A 23303-nucleotide genomic window follows, 5' to 3' on the forward strand; every position below is an offset into this window, starting at 1 on the left:
TCTATACTAGGACCTCTGAGCTTCACCTGAGCCCTGCACCCTGCCTCATTCATATAAAGCCAAGAGATCAGAGTAGGAAAAATAATAATGGATATTACAGGCTGGAGAAAGTCCAATGGTCTGGAATCTGGTAGTCTGACATTACTAGTGTTAGAGCTGAGTTATGGAATCTTCTATTCAAGATCTTCTGTACTGTCCAGGCAATGAGGACTGTGCATCCACTGAGATGACTGCTACAGTGTATGTGCTGGTAATGGATAGTGCCTAAAATAGGAAGTATCCGCCCTGTACACCTGCAGACCCGGTACTGTGAATGGAGATATACACAGACCATACAGAGACACAGATAGAACTGCAAATGCGTGACTACCAAATACAAGTGTCACTGGTGGACGTTACCAGCGGCAACTGAATTCATAAGCAGAATTGGACAATGTGGAACTGGTGAACAAATAACTTTGGAAAGATGCAGTTTTAAAAATAGAACTAATTGAGGAAAAAATTATAATTTTGCAAGATCTGATGATTTAGATATGATTGTGTTAGCCGGAAAACCCCTTTAAATGGCCACTAACTTTTGGTGCAACTTAGTCTGAAATCATAGTCTATTTGATCCTGAACAAATCTGAAAAAAACTTTGATTAAAAAAATGCTACGTTATCCACTCGAAAAACCTGTTTGAAATCCCTGCCAGTAGGGATCTCTCTCCTTTGTAATTTGCTGTGCACTCACTGTTGCTAAAGCAAACCCATGCTTAAAAGGAATGCAGGCTCACTGTGAAAGACTGGGGCTGGAGAGAAGAGGACTTACTTCAAATAGCCATATCTCAGGATGTGTCACAACTATATATGCATATAGTACTCCACTTCCATTCCCGACTGTGTTTTCAACTGGTGATATCTCTGGTTCTGTCAGAGCTAGAACTGGTGGCATATGAAAGATAGGAATCTTAGCTTTCATATGCCAACAGAATCAAAGTTCTAGGTGTACACAGCCCGAGAGATGGCTATGTGAAGTGACCCCCTTCCCACCCATGGTTAGTGAGGCATCAATCTGTAGCAATGTGTTACTGGCAGGTTTGTCAGTTTGGTCCATGCCCCCAACCACAGAGAGGAACACAGTTGGGGTGCAGACAGAACAGGGCAAATTGCATTGGAATAAACAATGATACAGTTCTCAGAATGGGTTATACAGGTACAGGTACAGAATAACCTCCCAATGTGGTCTCTGCATGTATTTACCATCAAAGCTCAGGTACCCTTTAACTATTTGGCAAGGTAAATTGTTACGAGTTTCAAAAGTATCAAATGACTTGGCTAACCTCTACCCACGAAAAGGTTGTGTGCCCTGATCCTGTAGTGTGGAAGACAGAGATCTATAGGCACTCTGTCTGCCACTGCATGGTGTCACGTTGAGTTTGTGGACCCACTGGGCCATACCGCAGCTGGCCAATATGGTGCAGGTAACAGTCTATAGTTCGTATAGGGCACCTGTGGCAGCTCGGACAGTAGCAAGGCATGCTCGGCTGGGACTAGGCAGCAGGTAGACGTCAGGCGTAGAGTAGTAGGACAGGCGTGGACTATAGCACAGCACGGCTACAACACAGCAAGGCACTTGACCAGGATAGCACGGGATACAGGAACAGGGTACACTGGGAACTGAGAGACACTAGGAGACCATTTGCTTAGACAAACTTTGGGTACGACAACAACGCTCAGGCAAGGATCAGAAGGGCCCTCTTATAGTCCAGGAAATCATGTGAGTTGATGATGATGATTGTTTTCATGTGCGCGCGCTGGCACTTTAAGAGCGGGCCCGAGCGTGTGCACGCACCCTACGGGACACAGCAGACCGGAGTGGAAGTGAGCGCTGGTGTCTCTTAGGAAGGAGATGGGGACCAGTGCTCACAGATCCATGGCTGCGGGCATCGGAAGGTAAGTAAACCCGACGACCCGCGGCCATGGACGCTACAGTATCCCCCCTTTTATGCCCCCTCTTCTTGGGGCCAGAGCGAGAGAGGAATTTCTTCAGAAGGGTAGGAGCATTGAGGTTCTCCTCTGGCTCCCAGGACCTCTCTTCAGGACCAAACACCCTCCAATACACCAAATAAAAAGTCTTTCCTCTCACTTTCTTGGTATCCAAGATCTCCTTAATCTCGAAGGTGTCTGAAGGGCCGCTGGAGGCAACCAGAGGGCTAGGAGTCTTGGTAAAGTGATTCAGGACCACCGGTTTTAGGAGAGAGACATGAAAGGAAATGGGGATCTTGACGGCAGGAGCCGAAGCTTGTAGGCGACAGGGTTCATCCGTTGCAGGATCTCAAAGGGTCCGAGGAACCTGGGAGAAAACTTGCATGACGGCAACCTCAATTTAATGTTCCTGGAGGACAGCCAGACCTTTGTGCAAGGAAGAAACTGAGCAGGTTCTCTTCTCCTTGTGTCTGCCTTCCATTTCCTATGGTCAACCACCAGCAGGATGGAGGATTGAGTCTGCTGCCAAATCTGTAGAAAGTCCCTAAAGGCCATGTCAGCAGCTGGTACCTCGGACCTATCAGGCACCAGGAGAGGTATTCGTGGGTGTTGGCCAAGGACAATGAGGAACGGTGTGTTCCCTGTGGACTCGCTGGTATGATTGTTGTAAGAGAACTCAGCCCACGGAAGCAACTGCACCCAGTAATCATGCTACTTAGAGACAAAATGGTGTAGCTAGTTCTCCAAGATCTGATTGATCCTCTCGACCTGACCATTGGACTGAGGATGGTAGGCCAAAGAAAAGTCCAACTTCACACCTAGGAGTCCGCAGAGGGCTCTCCAGAACCTCGAGGTGAACTGAAGTGCCCGATCAGACACAATATGCTGCGGCAAGCCGTGCAGGCGGAAGATGTGTTGGATGAACAGCTTGGCCAGTTGAGGAGCAGAAGGAAGACCGGTCAGAGGAACGAAGTGGGCCATCTTCGAAAATCGATCCACCCCCACCCAGACAGTACTGCATCCGGCAGAGAGAGGCATGTCAGTAATAAAGTCCATAGCTATATGCTGCCAGGAAGCATCGGGCACAGGCAATGGCTGGAGCAGGCCAGCAGGGTCTGGAGTGAGCGACCTTGTTAGCTGCACACACAGAGCAGGAGGAAACAAAGTCCATAATGTCCTCGGGCAGCATGGGCCACCAGGAATGACGAGAAATCAGATCCCGGGTCTTAAGGGTCCCCGCGTGACCTACCAGTCTAGAGGAGTGTCCCCAGCGGAGGATTCTCCCTCGGTCAGCCAGGCGCACAAAAGTCCTCCCTGGAGGAATGTCCCCAACTTGCAGTGGATTGACCGAGACAATGCAGGACGGGTCGATAATGTTCTGTGGCATCTCCATGGTGTCTTCTGTTTTGAAAGACCTGGCCAAGGCATTGGCCCTTACATTTTTGTCAGCCGGGCGATAATGGTGCTCAAACTGGAACCTGGTAAAGAACAGCGACCACCTGGCCTGACGAGGATTCAGCCGTTGGGCCGTCTGGAGGTAGGTGAAGTTCTTGTGGTCCATAAAAATCAGGATGGGATGAGCTGCGCCCTCTAGTAGATGTCTCCACTCCTCCAGGGCCAATTTGATGGCCAGTAACTCCCGATCCCCAATCGAGTAGTTGCGTTCTGCGGATGAGAAGAGCTTAGAGAAATATCCACATACCATTGACTTGCCCTTGGAACCTCTCTGGAACAGGGGTGCACCAGTACCGACAGAGGAGGCGTCCACCTCCAACGAGAACTGTAGGGAAACTTTTGGATGATGGAGGATAGATGCTGACGTGAAGGCACTCTTCAGGCTATTGAATGCAGACTCTGCCTCAGGAGTCCACACCTTGGCGTTCATGCCCTTCTTGGTGAGGTTAGAGATAGGAGATGTCAGTGAGAAGTTTGCGATGAACTGTCTGTAAAAATTGGCGAATCCCAGAAAGCGCTGTATGGCCCTCAAGCCTTGAGGATGTGGCCATTCCAGGATGGACTTTACCTTTTCAGGATCCATCTTGAGACCTCTATTCGAGATGATGTAGTCCAGGAAGGGTAGAGCATCTCTCTCAAACACGCACTTCTCCAACTTGGCGTACAGATGATTCTCCCTTAACCGCAGCAAGACTTGACGAACATGTCTCTGATGAGTCATAGGATCTGGAGAAATAATCAAGATGTCATCAAGATAGACTACTACACAAACATAGAGGAGGTCACGAACTCCTGGAAGACTGCGGTGGCATTACACAGGCCGAAGGCCATTACTAGATATTCATAATGTCCGTCACGGGTGTTAAATGCCGTCTTCCACAGGGAAGGGCTGCGCCAGGAATCAGCTCGATAGGACAGTCACTGGGGGCAGTGTCTCCGCCTCCTTCTTGCTGAAGACGTCCGCAAAAGCAGCATAATGACCAGGCAATCCTGCCAGTGACTGAGGCAGAGAAGGCTGAGCTGAACGAATCTGTCCCAGGCAACGGTTGTGACACTCGGGGCTCCACTGGAGAACCTCTCCAGAGTTCCAGTCCAGGACTGGGGCATGTAGTCAGAGAAAAGGCGGGCCCAGCAGCACGGGGTTAACGGCCTTGGACAAAACAAAAAATTATAGCAACTCGGAGTGGAGAGCTCCCACTTGGAGCCTCAGTGGCTTGGTCACATCAATAACTGGATCTGGCAGAGGAAGTCCATTTACCGATGCCACCGTCAACGGCCTCTCCAGAGGGGTGGTGGGTAATTGAAAAAGATCCACCAGGTCTCTACAATTGAATTAGCAGCGGATCCAGGGTCCAGATACGCAGAGACCTGATGCGTTCTCTCACCGAACACTATGGTCAAGGGTAAGGACAATTTGGACGGAAGTCCTTTTTTACCCAAGGTTGTCTCTCCTACCAACCCTAGGCTTTGGGACTTTTGGGGACACAGGCGCACAAGATGGCCTCCGAGGCCGCAATATGGACAGAGTCCCGAAGTGCTCGGTATTGGTTCAGAGTGCACAAGACCTATAGGAGGTGCACGAATAGGGTCCCAACCCAATCGTATGTAGAGAAGTATTCGGCACACAGACAAATATGATTCAAAACTTCTTTCGTTTTATTTGTATTGTATTCAAATGCCATGGGCGGAGTGCAACGTTTCGGTCCAAGAAGACCTTCGTCAGGCACTAAAGGTGTACAAAAATTTTTACATATAAATATCTAGGCATCATTTTGGTACAATATATGTATCATCTCTTATAACACAAAATAATAATGCTACATTGGAAAGAGAAAAATAGTAAATAGAAAAATAAAGATAAAATAAAGATACATTTAAGACAAGAACAGAATTAATATGCACAACACATACATGATTCATACTTCATCAATATCTATGCATATTAGGATTACATTTGATGTAAAAAAAGATATAAACAATCAAAAGTATGTGCATGTGTATGCCAGACGGAAGACATCATATCCGTGGCACCATATCCAAGGCTCGAAATATAGTACAAGCAAAAATCGTATAAATAAATACATCTGGGTATATTTGTAGTGTAACAGCAATAATCCAAACGATGTCCGCAACTTCTGTGGCTGGAAACAGAGTTGTGGAGTACATAGTGCACGAATATAGTGCAAAGATGCAAGTTTTCCTGTAGATGCTCCCTCAATCTGGTACCCATGCTCAGAAAAATAACTTAAAAAATCATTGCGTGAGAGATAATCAGTATAAACATGATGCACCACATAATATAAAGTAAATAGTTATGCTTGTTAATGTACTGGCCGTATTAACATACTATAGAGAGCCTGTACGGCTCGAGGAGACTGTCCCATTGATGCTATCTAGTCAGATGTTGTTTAACATAAACATTTCTTGTCCTAATTGCATAATGGCTGTCCTGTTCAGTGTGCACGTTGTATCTGATGCATGATGGTGGCAGGAGGCAGGTAGTAAAACATTGCAATGACCTTACCTGGAACCCTGTTGGCGTGGATGTATCCTGCTGATGAGCACTGCTGTTCGTATCGCGGCTTACCGCTCGTTTTTGGCGCTAACTGCAATGATTATTCTTGCAGTTTAAATGTCCTGTGTCTGGGGCGGGTCATGGGAGGTTCCCTATGCACGTGATTGGCCGCTCGTAACTTAGTGGGCGTGTCTGAGTGTGTGATTGGCTGCACACTACTCAGAGGGAGTTGCCATGACACATGGGAGGTTCCCTATGCACGTGATTGGCCGCTCGTAACTAAGTGGGCGTGTCTGAGTGTGTGTTTGGCTGCACACTACTCAGAGGGAATTGCCATGACACAGGGGTGTGTCGTGTGACGCCGTTGTAAGGGGCGGTGTTTTCACTCCCATGTTAGATATTTATCGCCGATCAGATGTAGTTAGGGCTATTGGATTTAGCAGTAATAGCATATGTTTGGGCGATATACAGTCTCTTGATCCTGGATGTGCACCATTACTGCTTCTGTTATTAAGAATATGTTACTGGTAGCTGACCATATTTACTGTAGGTTATTAACACTACATATAGCGCCGTTGTGGGAGTGTGCCTAACTACAGGCAATGTGCTCCCTTAGATCAGGCTCTCAGGTTGAATAACGCCAATTCACATGGACTAAGAGGGACAGATTGAGTAACATGAAGGCGGATACGACTGGTCTGTATACGGGTAGTGGTACTGGATGTAATAATGTAGATGCAGCTGGGGTATACTGTATGATATTATAAATCTGTATAAACAATATATTGCTGAAAAAAATGTGTTACCACTACGTATTATATAGTTGACTAGAATACTCAATCCTAAACTCAGTATTTTCAAGGATACCGTAGTCGGGAAGGACCGGATGAAGATGTGTGGTATACCATATGACAAATCAGCGTGTCTGTTATGGAATAAAAAAAGGCATTTGTTATTATGGATATCATATTCAGATCAACGGAACATTGGATACTATAGGAAACTACTAACTTCGTATTCCCTATTTAAACCTCGAGGTTCTAATGTCTGCAATCTGTGGATCCAATAGGCCTCCCTGCGTTTTAGTGTCCTAATCCTATCCCCGCCTCTCCTAGGTGCCGGTATGTGTTCTATCACCTGGAATTGTAATTGCGAAACGTTATGTGATCTCAATAAAAAATGTGCGGGGATCGGTAGTAAGGTTTTATTGCAGCGTATAGTACTCTTATGCTGACCGATTCTGTCTCGTATGCGCTGTGTCGTTTCGCCAACATATGCTAGCCCACATGGGCATTTTATCATGTAAATGACAAAATTAGTGTTACAGGTGAAAAATTCCTTCACCGGTATACGTTCACCTGTCTGGGGGTGTTGTAGCGTATTACCCTTGATCACATTGGAGCATTGCATGCAAGATCGGCATGGGAAGGTCCCTTGTTTAGGGGTGTTCAGAAAGGTTTGCCTTAAGGGTCTTTTGGCTGAGCCAACATCTGCTTTGACTAACTTGTCCCTTAGGTTATGTGGTCTCTTTGAACATGGGAGAAATGGAGTTTTGAATTCTGTGACCTTAGGGTATGCTTCTTTGAGCAATGGCCAGTGCTTCCTAATTATATGGTGAACCCTATATGCACAAGGGTGGTATGTATGTACGAATGGTATACATTTGGGTCTGGTATTACTCCTAGTAGTGTCCATGTTTTGTTGTGCCTCCAATAATGTACACATGGGATAGCCTCTCTCCCTGAATTTTTTTGTCATATTGGTTGTTCTTATGGTTCTATTTTCGGTGTCGTCAACTATCCTCGCAACCCTTTTAAACTGGGATCTCGGTAGAGATTTTTTGGTCGCTATCGGGTGACAGCTGTCATAATGTAGTAGCCCATTCCTGTCTGTTTCCTTCGTAAATAGGTCTGTACTGAGGTGGCCCCTATTGTCCATAATGACCATGGTGTCCAGGAAGCTGATCCTAGACACATGATGGTTAAGTGTGAATTTAAGTTCTGGCCAGATGCTGTTGAGATACTCCACAAATTCTATAAGTGACTCCTGTGTACCTTTCCATATGCAAAATATATCGTCGATATATCTTTTCCAAAGTAATATCTCTTCCCTGAATGTAGTAGTGGGATAGACATAATTCTCCTCAAAATGGGCCATAAAACAATTGGCATATGGTGGTGCCACGTTAGACCCCATTGCCGTGCCCCTCTGTTGAATATAGTATATATCCTCAAAGAGGAAGTAGTTATCGGTTAAAATGATAGTAAGGAGATCCAGACAAAGGTCTATAATTCTACCATCTTTACCCTCTTTGGTGAGTATTTCTTCTACTGCTCTAAGTCCTTTTTCGTGTTTGATGGAGGTGTAAAGGCTACATACATCCAGGGTCACTAGAATCACATTCTGAGGTAGCTCATCCAGAGTACGGATGGTTTCTAGGAAGTTAGATGTGTCTAGTAAGAAAGATCTCGTGTTTTTGACCAAGGGGGTGAGTACTTTCTCCACAAACTTGGACAATGGTGTAAAGATGGAGTCTGTGGAGGCCACTATGGGACGGCCTGGGGGGTTATCAAGCCCCTTATGTATCTTGGGCAGTGTGTAAAAAACGGGTGTGACTGGATATCTATTAGTCAGATAGGATACTGTATCCTGGTCAATTGTACCTAGGGTCATATGCTTTATTAGAGGGTAAAGATGGTAGAATTATAGACCTTTGTCTGGATCTCCTTACTATCATTTTAACCGATAACTACTTCCTCTTTGAGGATATATACTATATTCAACAGAGGGGCACGGCAATGGGGTCTAACGTGGCACCACCATATGCCAATTGTTTTATGGCCCATTTTGAGGAGAATTATGTCTATCCCACTACTAGAGATATTACTTTGGAAAAGATATATCGACGATATATTTTGCATATGGAAAGGTACACAGGAGTCACTTATAGAATTTGTGGAGTATCTCAACAGCATCTGGCCAGAACTTAAATTCACACTTAACCATCATGTGTCTAGGATCAGCTTCCTGGACACCATGGTCATTATGGACAATAGGGGCCACCTCAGTACAGACCTATTTACGAAGGAAACAGACAGGAATGGGCTACTACATTATGACAGCTGTCACCCGATAGCGACCAAAAAATCTCTACCGAGATCCCAGTTTAAAAGGGTTGCGAGGATAGTTGACGACACCGAAAATAGAACCATAAGAACAACCAATATGACAAAAAAATTCAGGGAGAGAGGCTATCCCATGTGTACATTATTGGAGGCACAACAAAACATGGACACTACTAGGAGTAATACCAGACCCAAATGTATACCATTCGTACATACATACCACCCTTGTGCATATAGGGTTCACCATATAATTAGGAAGCACTGGCCATTGCTCAAAGAAGCATACCCTAAGGTCACAGAATTCAAAACTCCATTTCTCCCATGTTCAAAGAGACCACATAACCTAAGGGACAAGTTAGTCAAAGCAGATGTTGGCTCAGCCAAAAGACCCTTAAGGCAAACCTTTCTGAACACCCCTAAACAAGGGACCTTCCCATGCCGATCTTGCATGCAATGCTCCAATGTGATCAATGGTAATACGCTACAACACCCCCAGACAGGTGAACGTATACCGGTGAAGGAATTTTTCACCTGTAACACTAATTTTGTCATTTACATGATAAAATGCCCATGTGGGCTAGCATATGTTGGCGAAACGACACAGCGCATACGAGACAGAATCGGTCAGCATAAGAGTACTATACGCTGCAATAAAACCTTACTACCGATCCCCGCACATTTTTTATTGAGATCACATAACGTTTCGCAATTACAATTCCAGGTGATAGAACACATACCGGCACCTAGGAGAGGCGGGGATAGGATTAGGACACTAAAACGCAGGGAGGCCTATTGGATCCACAGATTGCAGACATTAGAACCTCGAGGTTTAAATAGGGAATACGAAGTTAGTAGTTTCCTATAGTATCCAATGTTCCGTTGATCTGAATATGATATCCATAATAACAAATGCCTTTTTTTATTCCATAACAGACACGCTGATTTGTCATATGGTATACCACACATCTTCATCCGGTCCTTCCCGACTACGGTATCCTTGAAAATACTGAGTTTAGGATTGAGTATTCTAGTCAACTATATAATACGTAGTGGTAACACATTTTTTTCAGCAATATATTGTTTATACAGATTTATAATATCATACAGTATACCCCAGCTGCATCTACATTATTACATCCAGTACCACTACCCGTATACAGACCAGTCGTATCCGCCTTCATGTTACTCAATCTGTCCCTCTTAGTCCATGTGAATTGACGTTATTCAACCTGAGAGCCTGATCTAAGGGAGCACATTGCCTGTAGTTAGGCACACTCCCACAACGGCGCTATATGTAGTGTTAATAACCTACAGTAAATATGGTCAGCTACCAGTAACATATTCTTAATAACAGAAGCAGTAATGGTGCACATCCAGGATCAAGAGACTGTATATCGCCCAAACATATGCTATTACTGCTAAATCCAATAGCCCTAACTACATCTGATCGGCGATAAATATCTAACATGGGAGTGAAAACACCGCCCCTTACAACGGCGTCACACGACACACCCCTGTGTCATGGCAATTCCCTCTGAGTAGTGTGCAGCCAAACACACACTCAGACACGCCCACTTAGTTACGAGCGGCCAATCACGTGCATAGGGAACCTCCCATGTGTCATGGCAACTCCCTCTGAGTAGTGTGCAGCCAATCACACACTCAGACACGCCCACTAAGTTACGAGCGGCCAATCACGTGCATAGGGAACCTCCCATGACCCGCCCCAGACACAGGACATTTAAACTGCAAGAATAATCATTGCAGTTAGCGCCAAAAACGAGCGGTAAGCCGCGATACGAACAGCAGTGCTCATCAGCAGGATACATCCACGCCAACAGGATTCCAGGTAAGGTCATTGCAATGTTTTACTACCTGCCTCCTGCCACCATCATGCATCAGATACAACGTGCACACTGAACAGGACAGCCATTATGCAATTAGGACAAGAAATGTTTATGTTAAACAACATCTGACTAGATAGCATCAATGGGACAGTCTCCTCGAGCCGTACAGGCTCTCTATAGTATGTTAATACGGCCAGTACATTAACAAGCATAACTATTTACTTTATATTATGTGGTGCATCATGTTTATACTGATTATCTCTCACGCAATGATTTTTTAAGTTATTTTTCTGAGCATGGGTACCAGATTGAGGGAGCATCTACAGGAAAACTTGCATCTTTGCACTATATTCGTGCACTATGTACTCCACAACTCTGTTTCCAGCCACAGAAGTTGCGGACATCGTTTGGATTATTGCTGTTACACTACAAATATACCCAGATGTATTTCTTTATACGATTTTTGCTTGTACTATATTTCGAGCCTTGGATATGGTGCCACGGATATGATGTCTTCCGTCTGGCATACACATGCACATACTTTTGATTGTTTATATCTTTTTTTACATCAAATGTAATCCTAATATGCATAGATATTGATGAAGTATGAATCATGTATGTGTTGTGCATATTAATTCTGTTCTTGTCTTAAATTTATCTTTATTTTATCTTTATTTTTCTATTTACTATTTTTCTCTTTCCAATGTAGCATTATTATTTTGTGTTATAAGAGATGATACATATATTGTACCAAAATGATGCCTAGATATTTATGTGTAAAAATTTTTGTACACCTTTAGTGCCTGACGAAGGTCTTCTTGGACCGAAACGTTGCACTCCGCCCATGGCATTTGAATACAATACAAATAAAACGAAAGAAGTTTTGAATCATATTTGTCTGTGTGCCGAATACTTCTCTACAGAGTCCCGAAGTGCGTCTGTGTTGTCTCTCCTGAGAAGACAGCTTACACCGGTCCATGCTCACAGACTCCATATGAGAATCAGCATCAGAGGATAACAGAGGTTGCTGCAAGGATGGGACCGGACTAGGGAGGCCTACCTCCCGACGAGCTTCTTGTAGTCGTTCTCGGATCCTCATATCAATCCGGGCGGACAGAAGGATGAGATCAGAGTAGACGGCAGTACTCGGGCGGCAAGCTCGTCCTTAATTCTAGGAGACAGTCCATGCCAGAATTTAGCCACCAGGGCCTCATTGTTCCACAACAGTTCTCCTCCCAGGGTGCGGAAGTGGATGGCGTTCTCGCCCACGGAGGTGTCTCCTTGGCGTAGGTTCATCAAGGAGGCTGCTGCAGACGAGACTCGTCCAGGCTCCTCAAACACCATGCGAAAATTCCGGAGGAAGCCCTGGAAGTCACGGGACTCTGATCCTTGTATCTCCCAGATAGGGTTCACCCATGCAAGGGCCTTGCCAGTGAGGAGAGAGATGATGAAAGTGACCCTTGCGCCGTCAGACTAAAATGCGCTTGCATACAGATGGAAGTGGATCTGGCACTGGTTCAAGAATCCACAACAGGTCCTCGCGTCTCCATCATAGCGGTCAGGAAGTGGCAAAGAAATACGTGGATCAACACTGCCAGGAGGTGTAGTAGGAGGTACATACGCTTGTGACGTCATCTTGGTCTTGAATCGACCAGCGGGGTCCATGGCCTGAGTGTACTGTCACGTTGGGTTCGTGGACCCACTGGGTCGTACCGCCTTGGCGGTATGGCAGGTGGCCAACAGGGCGCAGGTATCAGTCTATAGTTTATATAGGGTACCTGTGGCAGCTCGGACAGTAGCTAGGCAGGCTCGTCTGGGACTATACAGCAGGTAGACTTCAGGCGTGGAGTAGTAGGACAGGCTTGGACTATAGCACAGCACGGCTACATCCGAGCATGGCACTTGACCAGGATAGCATGGGATACAGGATACAGGAACAGGGTAGACTGGGAACTGGGAGACACTAGGAGACCCTTTGCTTAGACAAACTTTGGGTACGACAACAATGCTCAGGCAAGGATCAGAAGGGCAGTTGCCCTCTTATAGTCCAGGAAATCATGTGAGTTGATGATGATTGTTTTCATGTGCGCGCGCTGGCCCTTTAAGAGCGGGCACGAGCGTGCACGCACAGCCTATGTGACACAGCAGACCGGAGCGGAAGTGAGCGCTGGCGTCTCCTAGGAAGGAGATGGGGACCAGCGCTCACAGATCCATGGCTGCGGGCATCGGGAGGTAAGTAAACCCGACGACCCGCGGCCATGGACGCTACACATAGTGCCTTCCTTAGGTTTTGTAATCTTACCTAGAAGTAATGCTTCTAGGGGGTAAATACCTGAGTGAGATACTGTAATGGCCAGTGGGTTCTTGACCCACTGTGCCATTCAACCGGTTTGACTGAGAAAAACCTCTAGGGGCATTATCTAAGTAGCCTCCCTTGTTTTTACCCTTTAACCCCTATACGGGGATCTGGACCTCGCTGCGGGAAGACTACCAGGTCACTACCTCCTGAGGTGGTCCTGTTGTGAATAGCAATTAGCCCAACGGACCAAAAGACAATGATGAGGTACACCGTGGGTACAGGCACTGGTAGATAATACCTTGGCAGGCGGGTGAAGTTCAGAAGTCACAGTTCGTAACGGGTAGCAGGTCTTCAGGCTTGCAGCAGGACATAGGTTGCCAGCAGGTAGTAGGCCGCAGACTCATCTCAGGTAGCAGGATACAGACTGGTAGCAGGTAGCGTGATACTGACTGGTAACAGGTAGCAGGATACGGACTCATAGTAGGTAGAAGGATGCAGACTGGTAGTGGGTAGCTGGATGCAGACTGGTAGTGGGTAGCTGGATGCAGCATACCTCCCAACCATCCCGGATTCAGCGGGACAGTCCTGGATACCAGGCGGTGTCCCGCTGTCTCGGGCCGCCGGTGGTATGTCCCGTGTCAACTGTATCTACTTCAGCATTAGTACAGAGCGGAGCAGCAGAGGGAGCTCCTTCACTCATCGAGCACTCCCCGGGCACAGTGCTACTTTAAGCGCTGAGCCCAGGGAAGCTCTTAATGTCACTGTCCATATATGGACAGTGATGTCAGTGGCTCCACCAGGAGCTATATGGGGCAGCAATAGGGCATTATACGTATGTGGCAGCTATAGCGGCATTATACTCTGTATAGGTATTATACTTTATTGGGCATCTTTGTGTGCATCTTTGTGGACATTATACTGTATGGAGCAGCTATGGGGGCATTTTACTGTATGGGGGCATCTGTCTGGGCATAATACTGTATGGGGGCAGCTATGGGGGCATTATGAAGTATAGGGGCAGCTATGGGGCATTAGTCTGTATGGGGGAATTTGTGTGGGCATTATACTGTATGGGGAGTCTGTGTTGGCTTTATACTGTATGGGTGCATCAATGGGGGCTTTATACTGTGTGGGGGGGGGGGGGTTCTACGGGGGCATTATACTGTGGGGTGGCACTATAGAAGCATGAACCTGGTGTGTATGGATGGGGATTCACGGGGTTAGATGCGTGGCTTAAAAGGAAAAAGAATTGCTGCACTACGTGCGCCACATCAGTTGTCCCTCTTTGCGATACTTGAAAGTTGGGAGGTATGGATACAGACTGGTAGCGGGTAGTTGGATACAGACTGGGAGCGGGTAGCTGGATACGGACTGATAGAAAGTAGCGAGATGCGCACTGGTATGAGGATGCAAACATGAACCTTCAAAGGAAACAACTAGGTTGCACCAAAGTTTCTCAGGCAGCAGGTGATCAGTGGACCTGTCTTAAAAAAGCCTGGAGCAACAAGGGTTAGTTAGAAAGATTTGTAAAATCGCACGCGCTGGCCTTTTAAGAGGCGACCAGGAAGCGCGTTTCCGAAGGCCTTATTCGGACAAGCGTGTCTGTTTTGCGTCCGCAAAAAAACGGATCACATTTCATGCATTTCAGTTCAGTGTGGCACCAATTTGCTGTCTGTGTTTTTAACGCAGCCATAGACTTCAATGCGCGACATGGTCCGCAAAAATGGACTAAAATAGGACATGCAGTGTGTTTCACGCAACGGACACACGCTGCGTGAAACATCACACATGTGTGAATAGCCACATTTACTTGCATGGGTTGTGTGCTCTTCAGTTATTTCAACGGATAGCGCATAAAATACTTTCATCTGAATAAGGCCTAAGAGACATGTGGCCACGAACAGGAGGAGCGCGGCCACGAGAGGACAGAGGTGCTGTTGGCTACGAGCAGTAGAGGGACCCGCCGTCAAGGAAGGTACATAATTAGCTCATAGCAGGCTTTGTGCAAAATGTTATGGACCTATACGATATCGATATAGATCCATAATACATTTGCATGAGGTGTAAGTATGTAAAAATAATGCTGTCTGTATGTGACCACTAGAAGTTTTAGCCTTATCTGTGAGATTCTTTGATGGGAGATTGTGAGTTCCTCTAATGCTTTGACCGGAAACATCTACACTCTGTGAAGCATTGAAGAAAAGAAACATGTAAGAGATAGTTCCTCTTCTGCGTGGCTAATACAAAGAAACACTTTCCGTTGAATGAAATGAATTTAATAAAATTGCAGTTATTACAAATAAATATAATTCTATACACATTTTCCTAAACACTACAATAAAACAATGTCATTGCAGCCCATGAAGCGGCTGTTCTCTCACACTGGCATGCAGCATTATTTACAGCCAGAAGGAAAGGGTTAATAAACAAATACACAACGGCGCACTCCTTTCTCCTTAATGCAGAATGTTGCAATATTTATGGTAGCATCTTCTTCCATTCTTTGAAAGCATTTAAATTTCCTGGCATGAAGAAATTTTTGACACGAGGTTCTTGGAAAAAAAAGTGTACTGTACCCAGGTCGGCTCTAAAGAATATAGAGAAATATATTTTTAGAAAATTTAAGTCTTAATTAAAAGAATTTGCTCTCCCGTGGACATACAGTTGACCTAATCATTCTATAGCTTTAAGGAGCCTTATGGCACTGTCAAGTACACTACAGCCCGCAGGGTTACATTAGCATGGTAAAGCTTACAGGCACCTCAAGGATGAAGCTTTTCATAATTAGAAAACTTGTGTTTCAAATGAGAAACAACCTGTGTGGTAAAAAGTACGAGTTAGTTGTGAATCCTATTACAATTTGAAAATCTATTAAAGTTAAACTAACATATTATTTTATTTGGGTCATGTTTCAGTTGTCATTCATTATGTTTTTTTCCTTTTTTTAGCTATAAGACTATGTTCACACGTTTCCAAAACACTGAGAATTTTCCGCAATGGATTTCATTGCGGAAAATCCGCCGCGCAATACAGTAGCAACAGAGTGGATTTAAACAAAGCTCATCCACAAGCTGCGTAAAAATTCAACCAGAAAAACGTTCCTAAATTGACCTGTGTTGCGTTTTTTAATACACAGCACATCAATTTATGCTTCAGAATCGTTGCTTTCCTGTTGTGGGTTTTCCCCAATGAATTCAATTGGGAGGTAAAACACGCAACAAATAGAAAAGGTTGCGATTTTGCGGCGGAAAAGGTGGGAGCCCGCTGCAAAAATCATAACTCAGAAAAAAAAGCTTTTTGTCACTTTGTGATAGATTCTTCTGTTGTTCGTACAGGCCTGTCTACTGGGATAACGCTTCACCCCATGTGACTGCTGTAGCCAATCACAGGCTGCAGCGGTCACTTGGGCTGCAGTGTCATCCCGGGAGGTCGGACTGCAAGGACAACAGAGGGACGCGCCCACATGACAACAGAGAACGGGGAACGTACTGTATAAGCTTTTTTTTTTTTGCAAACCGCTGTTTTCCGCAGTGAATATTCCGGCCGAAAATCTGCACCACAATTTGATGTGGTTTTTCGGCAGGAATTCCCTGCGGGTTCCAGGGTGGATACGCTGTTTACTTTTACTTAAAACAGCTTTTCCCAGCGTATGCTAAACTGGTGCATGTGGCTTGGGTGCTCTTGTATCAGGAGGTGGCATTATCAGATGAAAATCTCCTGCTGCAAGCAGAGTAACAGAATAATCTGAAGCAACAGTAAGCAGTTGTGCGGAAATTACATTCTTCAGAACTGCTCGTAAAGCACCTTTTCTACTAAAGTATTGATGTTTAATTGGCGTTCCTCGTGCACCTGATGAGCGATAAATTCTGAAGGCAGGTTCATGTGGTGCAGCTGCCTATCCTAAGTTCAACGAGTTTTCACATGAGAGGCATTTATGACATATCCACAGGTCATAAATCACAGATAGATGCGGGACCCGCACCTATCTCTAGAACGGGGCCCCCTAAACTCCGTTCTAGCTTTGTCTGATCTCGCTGATTCACGGGTACTTCCTGGTTATATGGTAGGGAGTCATGAAAACAGCGTAGCTTGCTGAGCTACGCTGTTTCTGTAACTCCCATAGTAGTAAATGGCAGTTACAAAAGCAGCGTTTCCGTAACTTTTATTCAGTTCTATGGGACTTACGGAATCAGAATAGCTCAGCGAGCTATGCTGTTTTCATAACTCATGACAATATAACCTTTTTCATGGTCGGAATTCACCTCATTCAGCCGCAACACAGAGCGGCTGAATAGGGTTTAGGGGGCCCCGTTCTGGAGATAGGTGCGGGTCACAGAGATGGGACCCGCATTATCTGACATTTATGACATATCCTGCAAAAATGCTGCGAAGAATGCATTCTCTGCCTCCCATTGATGTCAATGGGAGGTCAGAGGCATATACGCCCAAAGATAGGGCATGTCGCTTCTTTTTCCCGCGAGGCGGTTTTACCTCTCGTGGGAAAAAAATGCATGCGGCTCACATTGAAATCAATGGGAGGCGTTTTCGGAAGTTTTTTGGCACGTTTTTCGACCCGGTTTCCGCACCCAAAAACTTGTAAAACAACTCTGTGTGAACAGGACCTTAGGTCTTACTGGTCAACAAGACCCACCTAAGCCACAACGCACAGGCCCCCCCAAGTACCGATGCAAATGATTGGTTGTTGAAAATAAGACCGCTAATAAATTCCCTCAATAATTTATTTCTGCAATTTTTCCCCCCAGAACAGAATGTAAGCGTGGACGTATCCCTCCTCAACTTTTATGGAAGACGTAGCTTTTGCCAATATCTACCTTCCAAAAGAGCAAGATATGACGTTAAGCTTTATAAACTGTGCGAAAGCGGGTCAGGATGTACCACTGCCTTCAGAATTTATAAAGTGCGGAACTGCTCAATAAATGTTCCTGGATGCTCCTTTGATCTTTCCACTAGCAGTACAATGGTGTGGGTGATAAGGCAGCTGCTGCTTTACAAGGGGTACCACCTGTACTGCGACAATTTTTATTCTAGTGTGCCCCTGTTTAGGAATTTGTATGCCTCGAGGACCGCAAAAACTGAATTGGTTTTCCGCAGCAATTAGTAGGCAGCGACTGCAGGCTGATATAAGGCTGGGAGGGACATGTTTTCCCATCCTGGTAATGCTGCTGCTGTGTTGTATCTGGCTGGTTATTAAAAATGGGGGGACCCCACGTCATTTAAAAAAAAAAAAATGTTTGAAAAAAACTGCGTGGGTTCCCCCTAATATTTCATAACCAGCCAGATACAACATAACAGCAGCAGCCTAGCATTACCAGGATGGGAAGGGCCAAGGTTTCTGTCCCTTCTCAGCCTGATAATACAGATGGTCGGGTACTGGATTGCACCCGGCTGTTCCCGGCACCCCTGGTGGCGATGAGTCCCAATGCAATAATGGGTGATTAGTGTCGGCCTTTTTACTGTCTAATGCAAAGCCCCGCCTTAGTAGTGGACGTCAACAATCAGACAACTGCCAATACTAAGGTGGTAATAAAGTATTAAAAAAAACAGACACAATATTGTCACACTGACATGTCAGAAGTTTTGGCCGGTGGACGTCCAAGCACTGGGACCCCCACTGATCTCTAAAACGAAGAGGCAGAAGTGCTAGGGTGAGCGCGGTGAGTCTTTGAGCCCATACACCGATCCGAGAAAAGCCAATCAGAAACAAAGCGGCACAGCGCTCACCCGAGCACTTCTGACGCTTAATTTTAGCGATCAGTGGGGATCCCAGTGCTCGGACCCCCACCAATCAAAACTTCTGACATGTCAGTGTGATATGTCAAAAGTTTTTTAAAAGTTTGTTACACTTTAAAGGAAAGGCGTTACAATTTGAAGCAGTCAGACTGTAATAACTACTGAGGATGCTATGGGGGAAATTATACCGCATGGGCGGTCTGAGTGTCCGACTCTGATGGCTCTGTGAGGGGGAGTTATCCCCCCATAGAGCTCTCAGCAGTCAGTCAGATGCTCTGACCCCCTCCCTTACAGTTTAATAATAACTACTGAGGGCTCCATGGTGGGGATTATACTGCAGGGGGGGCTGAGCATCTGACTGACTGCAATCCCCCTATAGAGTCCTCAGTAGGTAATATACTGCAAGCGCAGATCACGCAGGGCCGGCCTTAGGTTAGATGACACTCTATTGCTGCTCTCTACAAATACAGGCAAATATACACACACACACACACACACACACACACACACACACACACACACACACACCACACACACACGAGGCATGTGTACATATACACACACACACACACACACACACACACACACGGCATGTATACATATACTGACACATATATATATACACACACACACACACACACACAAAGCATGTATACATATACAGACTGTAACGTCTATTGCCACGGTCCGTCGTTCTGCCGTAAACCTTGACGGCCGTGGCCATGGACATCTTACCTCTGCAGCGTCATCCTCCTGTGAGGCGCTGGCACTCACTTCAGGACTTCGAGACTGTCTCCGGCGGGCGCGCGTACAATGTCTTAAAGTGCCAGTGCGTGCATTTTGCAGGAAGTCTGCAATCTAGCCCAGGATGCCCTGGGCTCTAAAAAGGGCTCTGCACTCTTGCTCTTTGCCAGAGCGTTGTTTGTTACCCATAGTTTGTCGTGCTAATGGTCTCCCAGTGTCTTCCAGTTTCCCAGTGTACCTTGTTCCTGTATCCCGTATCCAGTTTCCGTGCTACCAAGTTCTAGTGCCGTGCTGAGCTGTTGCCGTGCTGTGCTAAGTCTACGCTTGATTTGCTACGCCTCTCCTGACGTCTTCCCGCCGCCTGGTCCTGGACATGCCTGCCTCGCTACTACCTACAATTGCCTCAGGTATCCTCGCTGAACTATTGAACTCTGTACTTTACCTGTTTGGCCGGCTGCCATCCCGCTACGCGGTATGGCCCAGTGGGTCCACACCCCGCATCGTGACAGAACGCTCTGACCATGGACTCTGCTGGTCAATTCAAGGGCTTGGCACCCTCCCAAGCCATGCAGGCGGACCTGCTGGATCTCCGAGCTAGGCAGGATCAGCTCCTTGTGGCAGTGGACTCTATGGCGCAGCAGCTAGGGACGCTAGATGCTTCTCTTCCTGCCTCTATGCAAGTCCTTCTCGCTGCCATTGCCCTCTCAGTTCGGCGGAGACGGCAGTGCTTGTCGGGGGTTTCTGAACCAATGCCACATTCATTTTACCCTGCACACTCGAGCATTTCCATCGGACGGAGCCAAGATCGCATTCATCATATCCCTCCTGACTGGCAAGGCCCTGGCATGGGCTAATTCTATCTGGGAACGTCAGGGACCCGAGACCCAAGATTTCCAGGGGTTTGTGCGAATATTCCGAACTGTTTTTGAGGAGCCAGGGCGAGTCTCATCGGCAGCCACTGCCATCTTCAACCTTCGCCAAGAGGATACCTCCGTGGGCAAGTATACGATCCAGTTCCGAACTCTGGCATAAGAGCTATCCTGGAACAATGAAGCCTTGGTGGCATCCTATTGGCATGTCCTGTCATCCAAGATCAAGGATGAACTGGCCGCTCGAGACCTGCCTCCTGCCTTGGACGACTTGATTCTGCTTGCCACTCGGGTAGACATAAGGCTGAGGGAGGGATCTCACGTGGTTCGTCAGGAGCGTCGGCGCCCTAGACTGGCGCCCAACTTTCAGCAACCCCTTTTGCCTGCTTCTATTGCTTTGCCCGAGGTCCCGATGCAAGTAGACCGACTAAAATTATCGATCCAGGAGAAACAGCGCAGGGGCACCTCTGGACTTTGCTTATATTGCGGCCTCGCTGGCCATGTTGTGCGTCTGTGCCCTCACAAGCCAAATAACCCCAGCGCCTAGGTTTGGTTGGAGAGACAACCCTGGGCGTCAAAACATTGAATCAAGAACTCTCTTCCAAACTATTCATTCCCGTAACCATCATTGCTGGCGAGAGGTCCCATCCGGTCTCTGCCTATCTGGACTCCGGCTCTGCAGCCAACTTCATCTGCCAGGACCTTGTGGATCTCCTTCAGTTGCCTACTATTCCGCTTGAAAGGCCCTTGATCGTTGCCTCGGTGGATGGACTGCCATTGCCTGACCCAGTTGTGTCCGTAACCAAGCCGTTGAGACTCCAAGTGGGAGCCCTTTATGCTGAACTCATCTCCCTGTTCGTCCTGTCCAAGGCCGTCGACCCCGTGCTGCTGGGTTTGCCTTGGCTCCGTCCGCATGCCCCCGTCCTGGATTGGAACTCTGGAGAAGTCCTCCAGTCGCCACAGCCTGCCCCTCTTCAGTCTTTGACAGGGTTGCCTTCTTGTTTCTCCATGTTCTCCGATGTCTTCAACAAAAAGGAGGCAGAGACCTTGCTGCCACACCGGGCATATGACTGTCCGATCGACCTGGTTCCTGAATCGTCTCCTCCTCTTGGTAGAGTGTACCCTCTCTCCTTGCCAAAGACCCAGTCCATGTCGGCCTACACTAAGGAGAACCTAGAGAGGGGTTTCATTCGCAAATCCTCATACCCGGCCGGAGCGGGGTCTTCTTTGTTAAGAAAAAAGATGGATCGCTACGACCTTGCATTGACTACCGAGGCCTAAACCAGATTATGTTGAAGAACAGGTACCCTCTGCATACGTGGGGCGAAAATTTTTTCTAAACTGGACCTGCGGGGGGCCTACAATCGGAGTCGGATTCGTCGAGGTGATGAATGGAAGACTGCCTTTAATACTTGTGATGGGCACTACGAATACTTAGTTATGCCATTCGGCCTGTGTAACGCCCCCGCAGTATTTCAAGAATTTGTCAATGACATTTTTCGTGATCTCCTTTAGGTTTGTGTTGTGGTGTATCTCGATGACATTTTGATTTTTTCCCCAGATCCAGTATCTCATCAAAGTCATGTCCGCCAGGTGTTGCTCCGTCTAAGAGAGAATCGCCTTTATGCCAAGTTGGAGAAGTGTGTATTTGAGAAGTCTCTATCCTTCCTGGGCTATATTATCTCCGATCAGGGCCTCAAGATGGACCCCCAGAAGGTAAAGGCTGTCCTGGAGTTGCCACACCTCCAAGTATTAAGGGCCATACAACGCTTCCTATGATTCGCCAACTTCTACCGACTGTTCATCCCCAACTTCTCATCTTTGACTGCTCCTATCTCCACCCTCACTAAGAAGGGTATGAATGCCAAGATGTGGAATCCAGAGGCTGAAGCCGCATTTGAATCCTTAAAAAAAGCCTTCACGTCTGCCTCCATTCTGCACCCTCCTGATGTATCCCTACAGTTTTCGTTAGAGGTTGACACTTCCTCGGTTGGTGCTGGTGCACTATTGTTCCAGAGAGGATCAAAAGGCAAGGCTGTGGCATGTGGCTACTATTCTAAGCTGTTTTCTTCTGCAGAGCGCAACTACTCGATAGTGGACCGGGAGTTACTGGCCATCAAGCTTTGCAGGAGTGGAGACATCTACTGGAGGGCGTGGTTCATCCTATCCTGATCTTTATGGATCACAAGAATTTGACCTACCTACAGACGGCCCAGCAGTTGAATCCTCGTCAAGCCAGGTGGTCGTTGTTCTTTGCTCGGTTCCGGTTCGAACTCCACTACCGACAAGAATGTGAGGGTCGACGCATTGTCTAGATCATTTGAAACCGAGGACGCCATGAAATCTCCACAGAATATTATTGACCCATCCTGCATCTTCTCTGTGAATCCCCTGCAAGTTAGATACATTCCTCCGGGTAGGACTTTTGTACGTCTGGCTGACCGAGGAAGAATTATTCGCAGTTCTAAGCTGGCAGGTCACGTGGGTGCTCGTAAGACCCAAGATCTAATCACCCGTCAGTTCTGGTGGCCCACGCTACCCAAAGACGTTATGGGCTTTGTCTCCTCATGCACGGTATGCACAGCAAGTAAAGTTGCTCACTCCAGACCTGCTGGCCTGCTCCAACCACTACCTGTGTCCGTTGCCCCCTGGCAACATGTCGCTATGGACTTTGTCACAAATCTTCCTTCTTCTGCGGGTTGCAGTATGATCTGGGTGGTGGTGGATCAAT

At 46.7% G+C, this 23303-nt stretch overlaps 1 protein-coding gene across 2 annotated transcripts in view; it reads right to left on the reverse strand.

Annotated features, from left to right (window-relative positions):
• Nucleotides 1-15468: 15468 nt before the first annotated feature.
• The window catches only part of LOC142662081 (beta-2-glycoprotein 1-like), a 76654-nt gene continuing 68819 nt past the window's right edge, over nucleotides 15469-23303 (reverse strand). For both annotated transcript variants that reach the window (XM_075839971.1, XM_075839970.1), the window contains one exon: nucleotides 15469-15795. In XM_075839971.1, the coding sequence (XP_075696086.1) occupies nucleotides 15722-15795 (74 nt within the window). In that variant the 3' untranslated portion in view covers nucleotides 15469-15721. The remainder of the gene's footprint in view (nucleotides 15796-23303) is intronic.

The sequence above is a fragment of the Rhinoderma darwinii genome, chromosome 10 (genome assembly GCF_050947455.1).
Source record: "Rhinoderma darwinii isolate aRhiDar2 chromosome 10, aRhiDar2.hap1, whole genome shotgun sequence".
Lineage (NCBI taxonomy): Eukaryota > Metazoa > Chordata > Amphibia > Anura > Rhinodermatidae > Rhinoderma > Rhinoderma darwinii.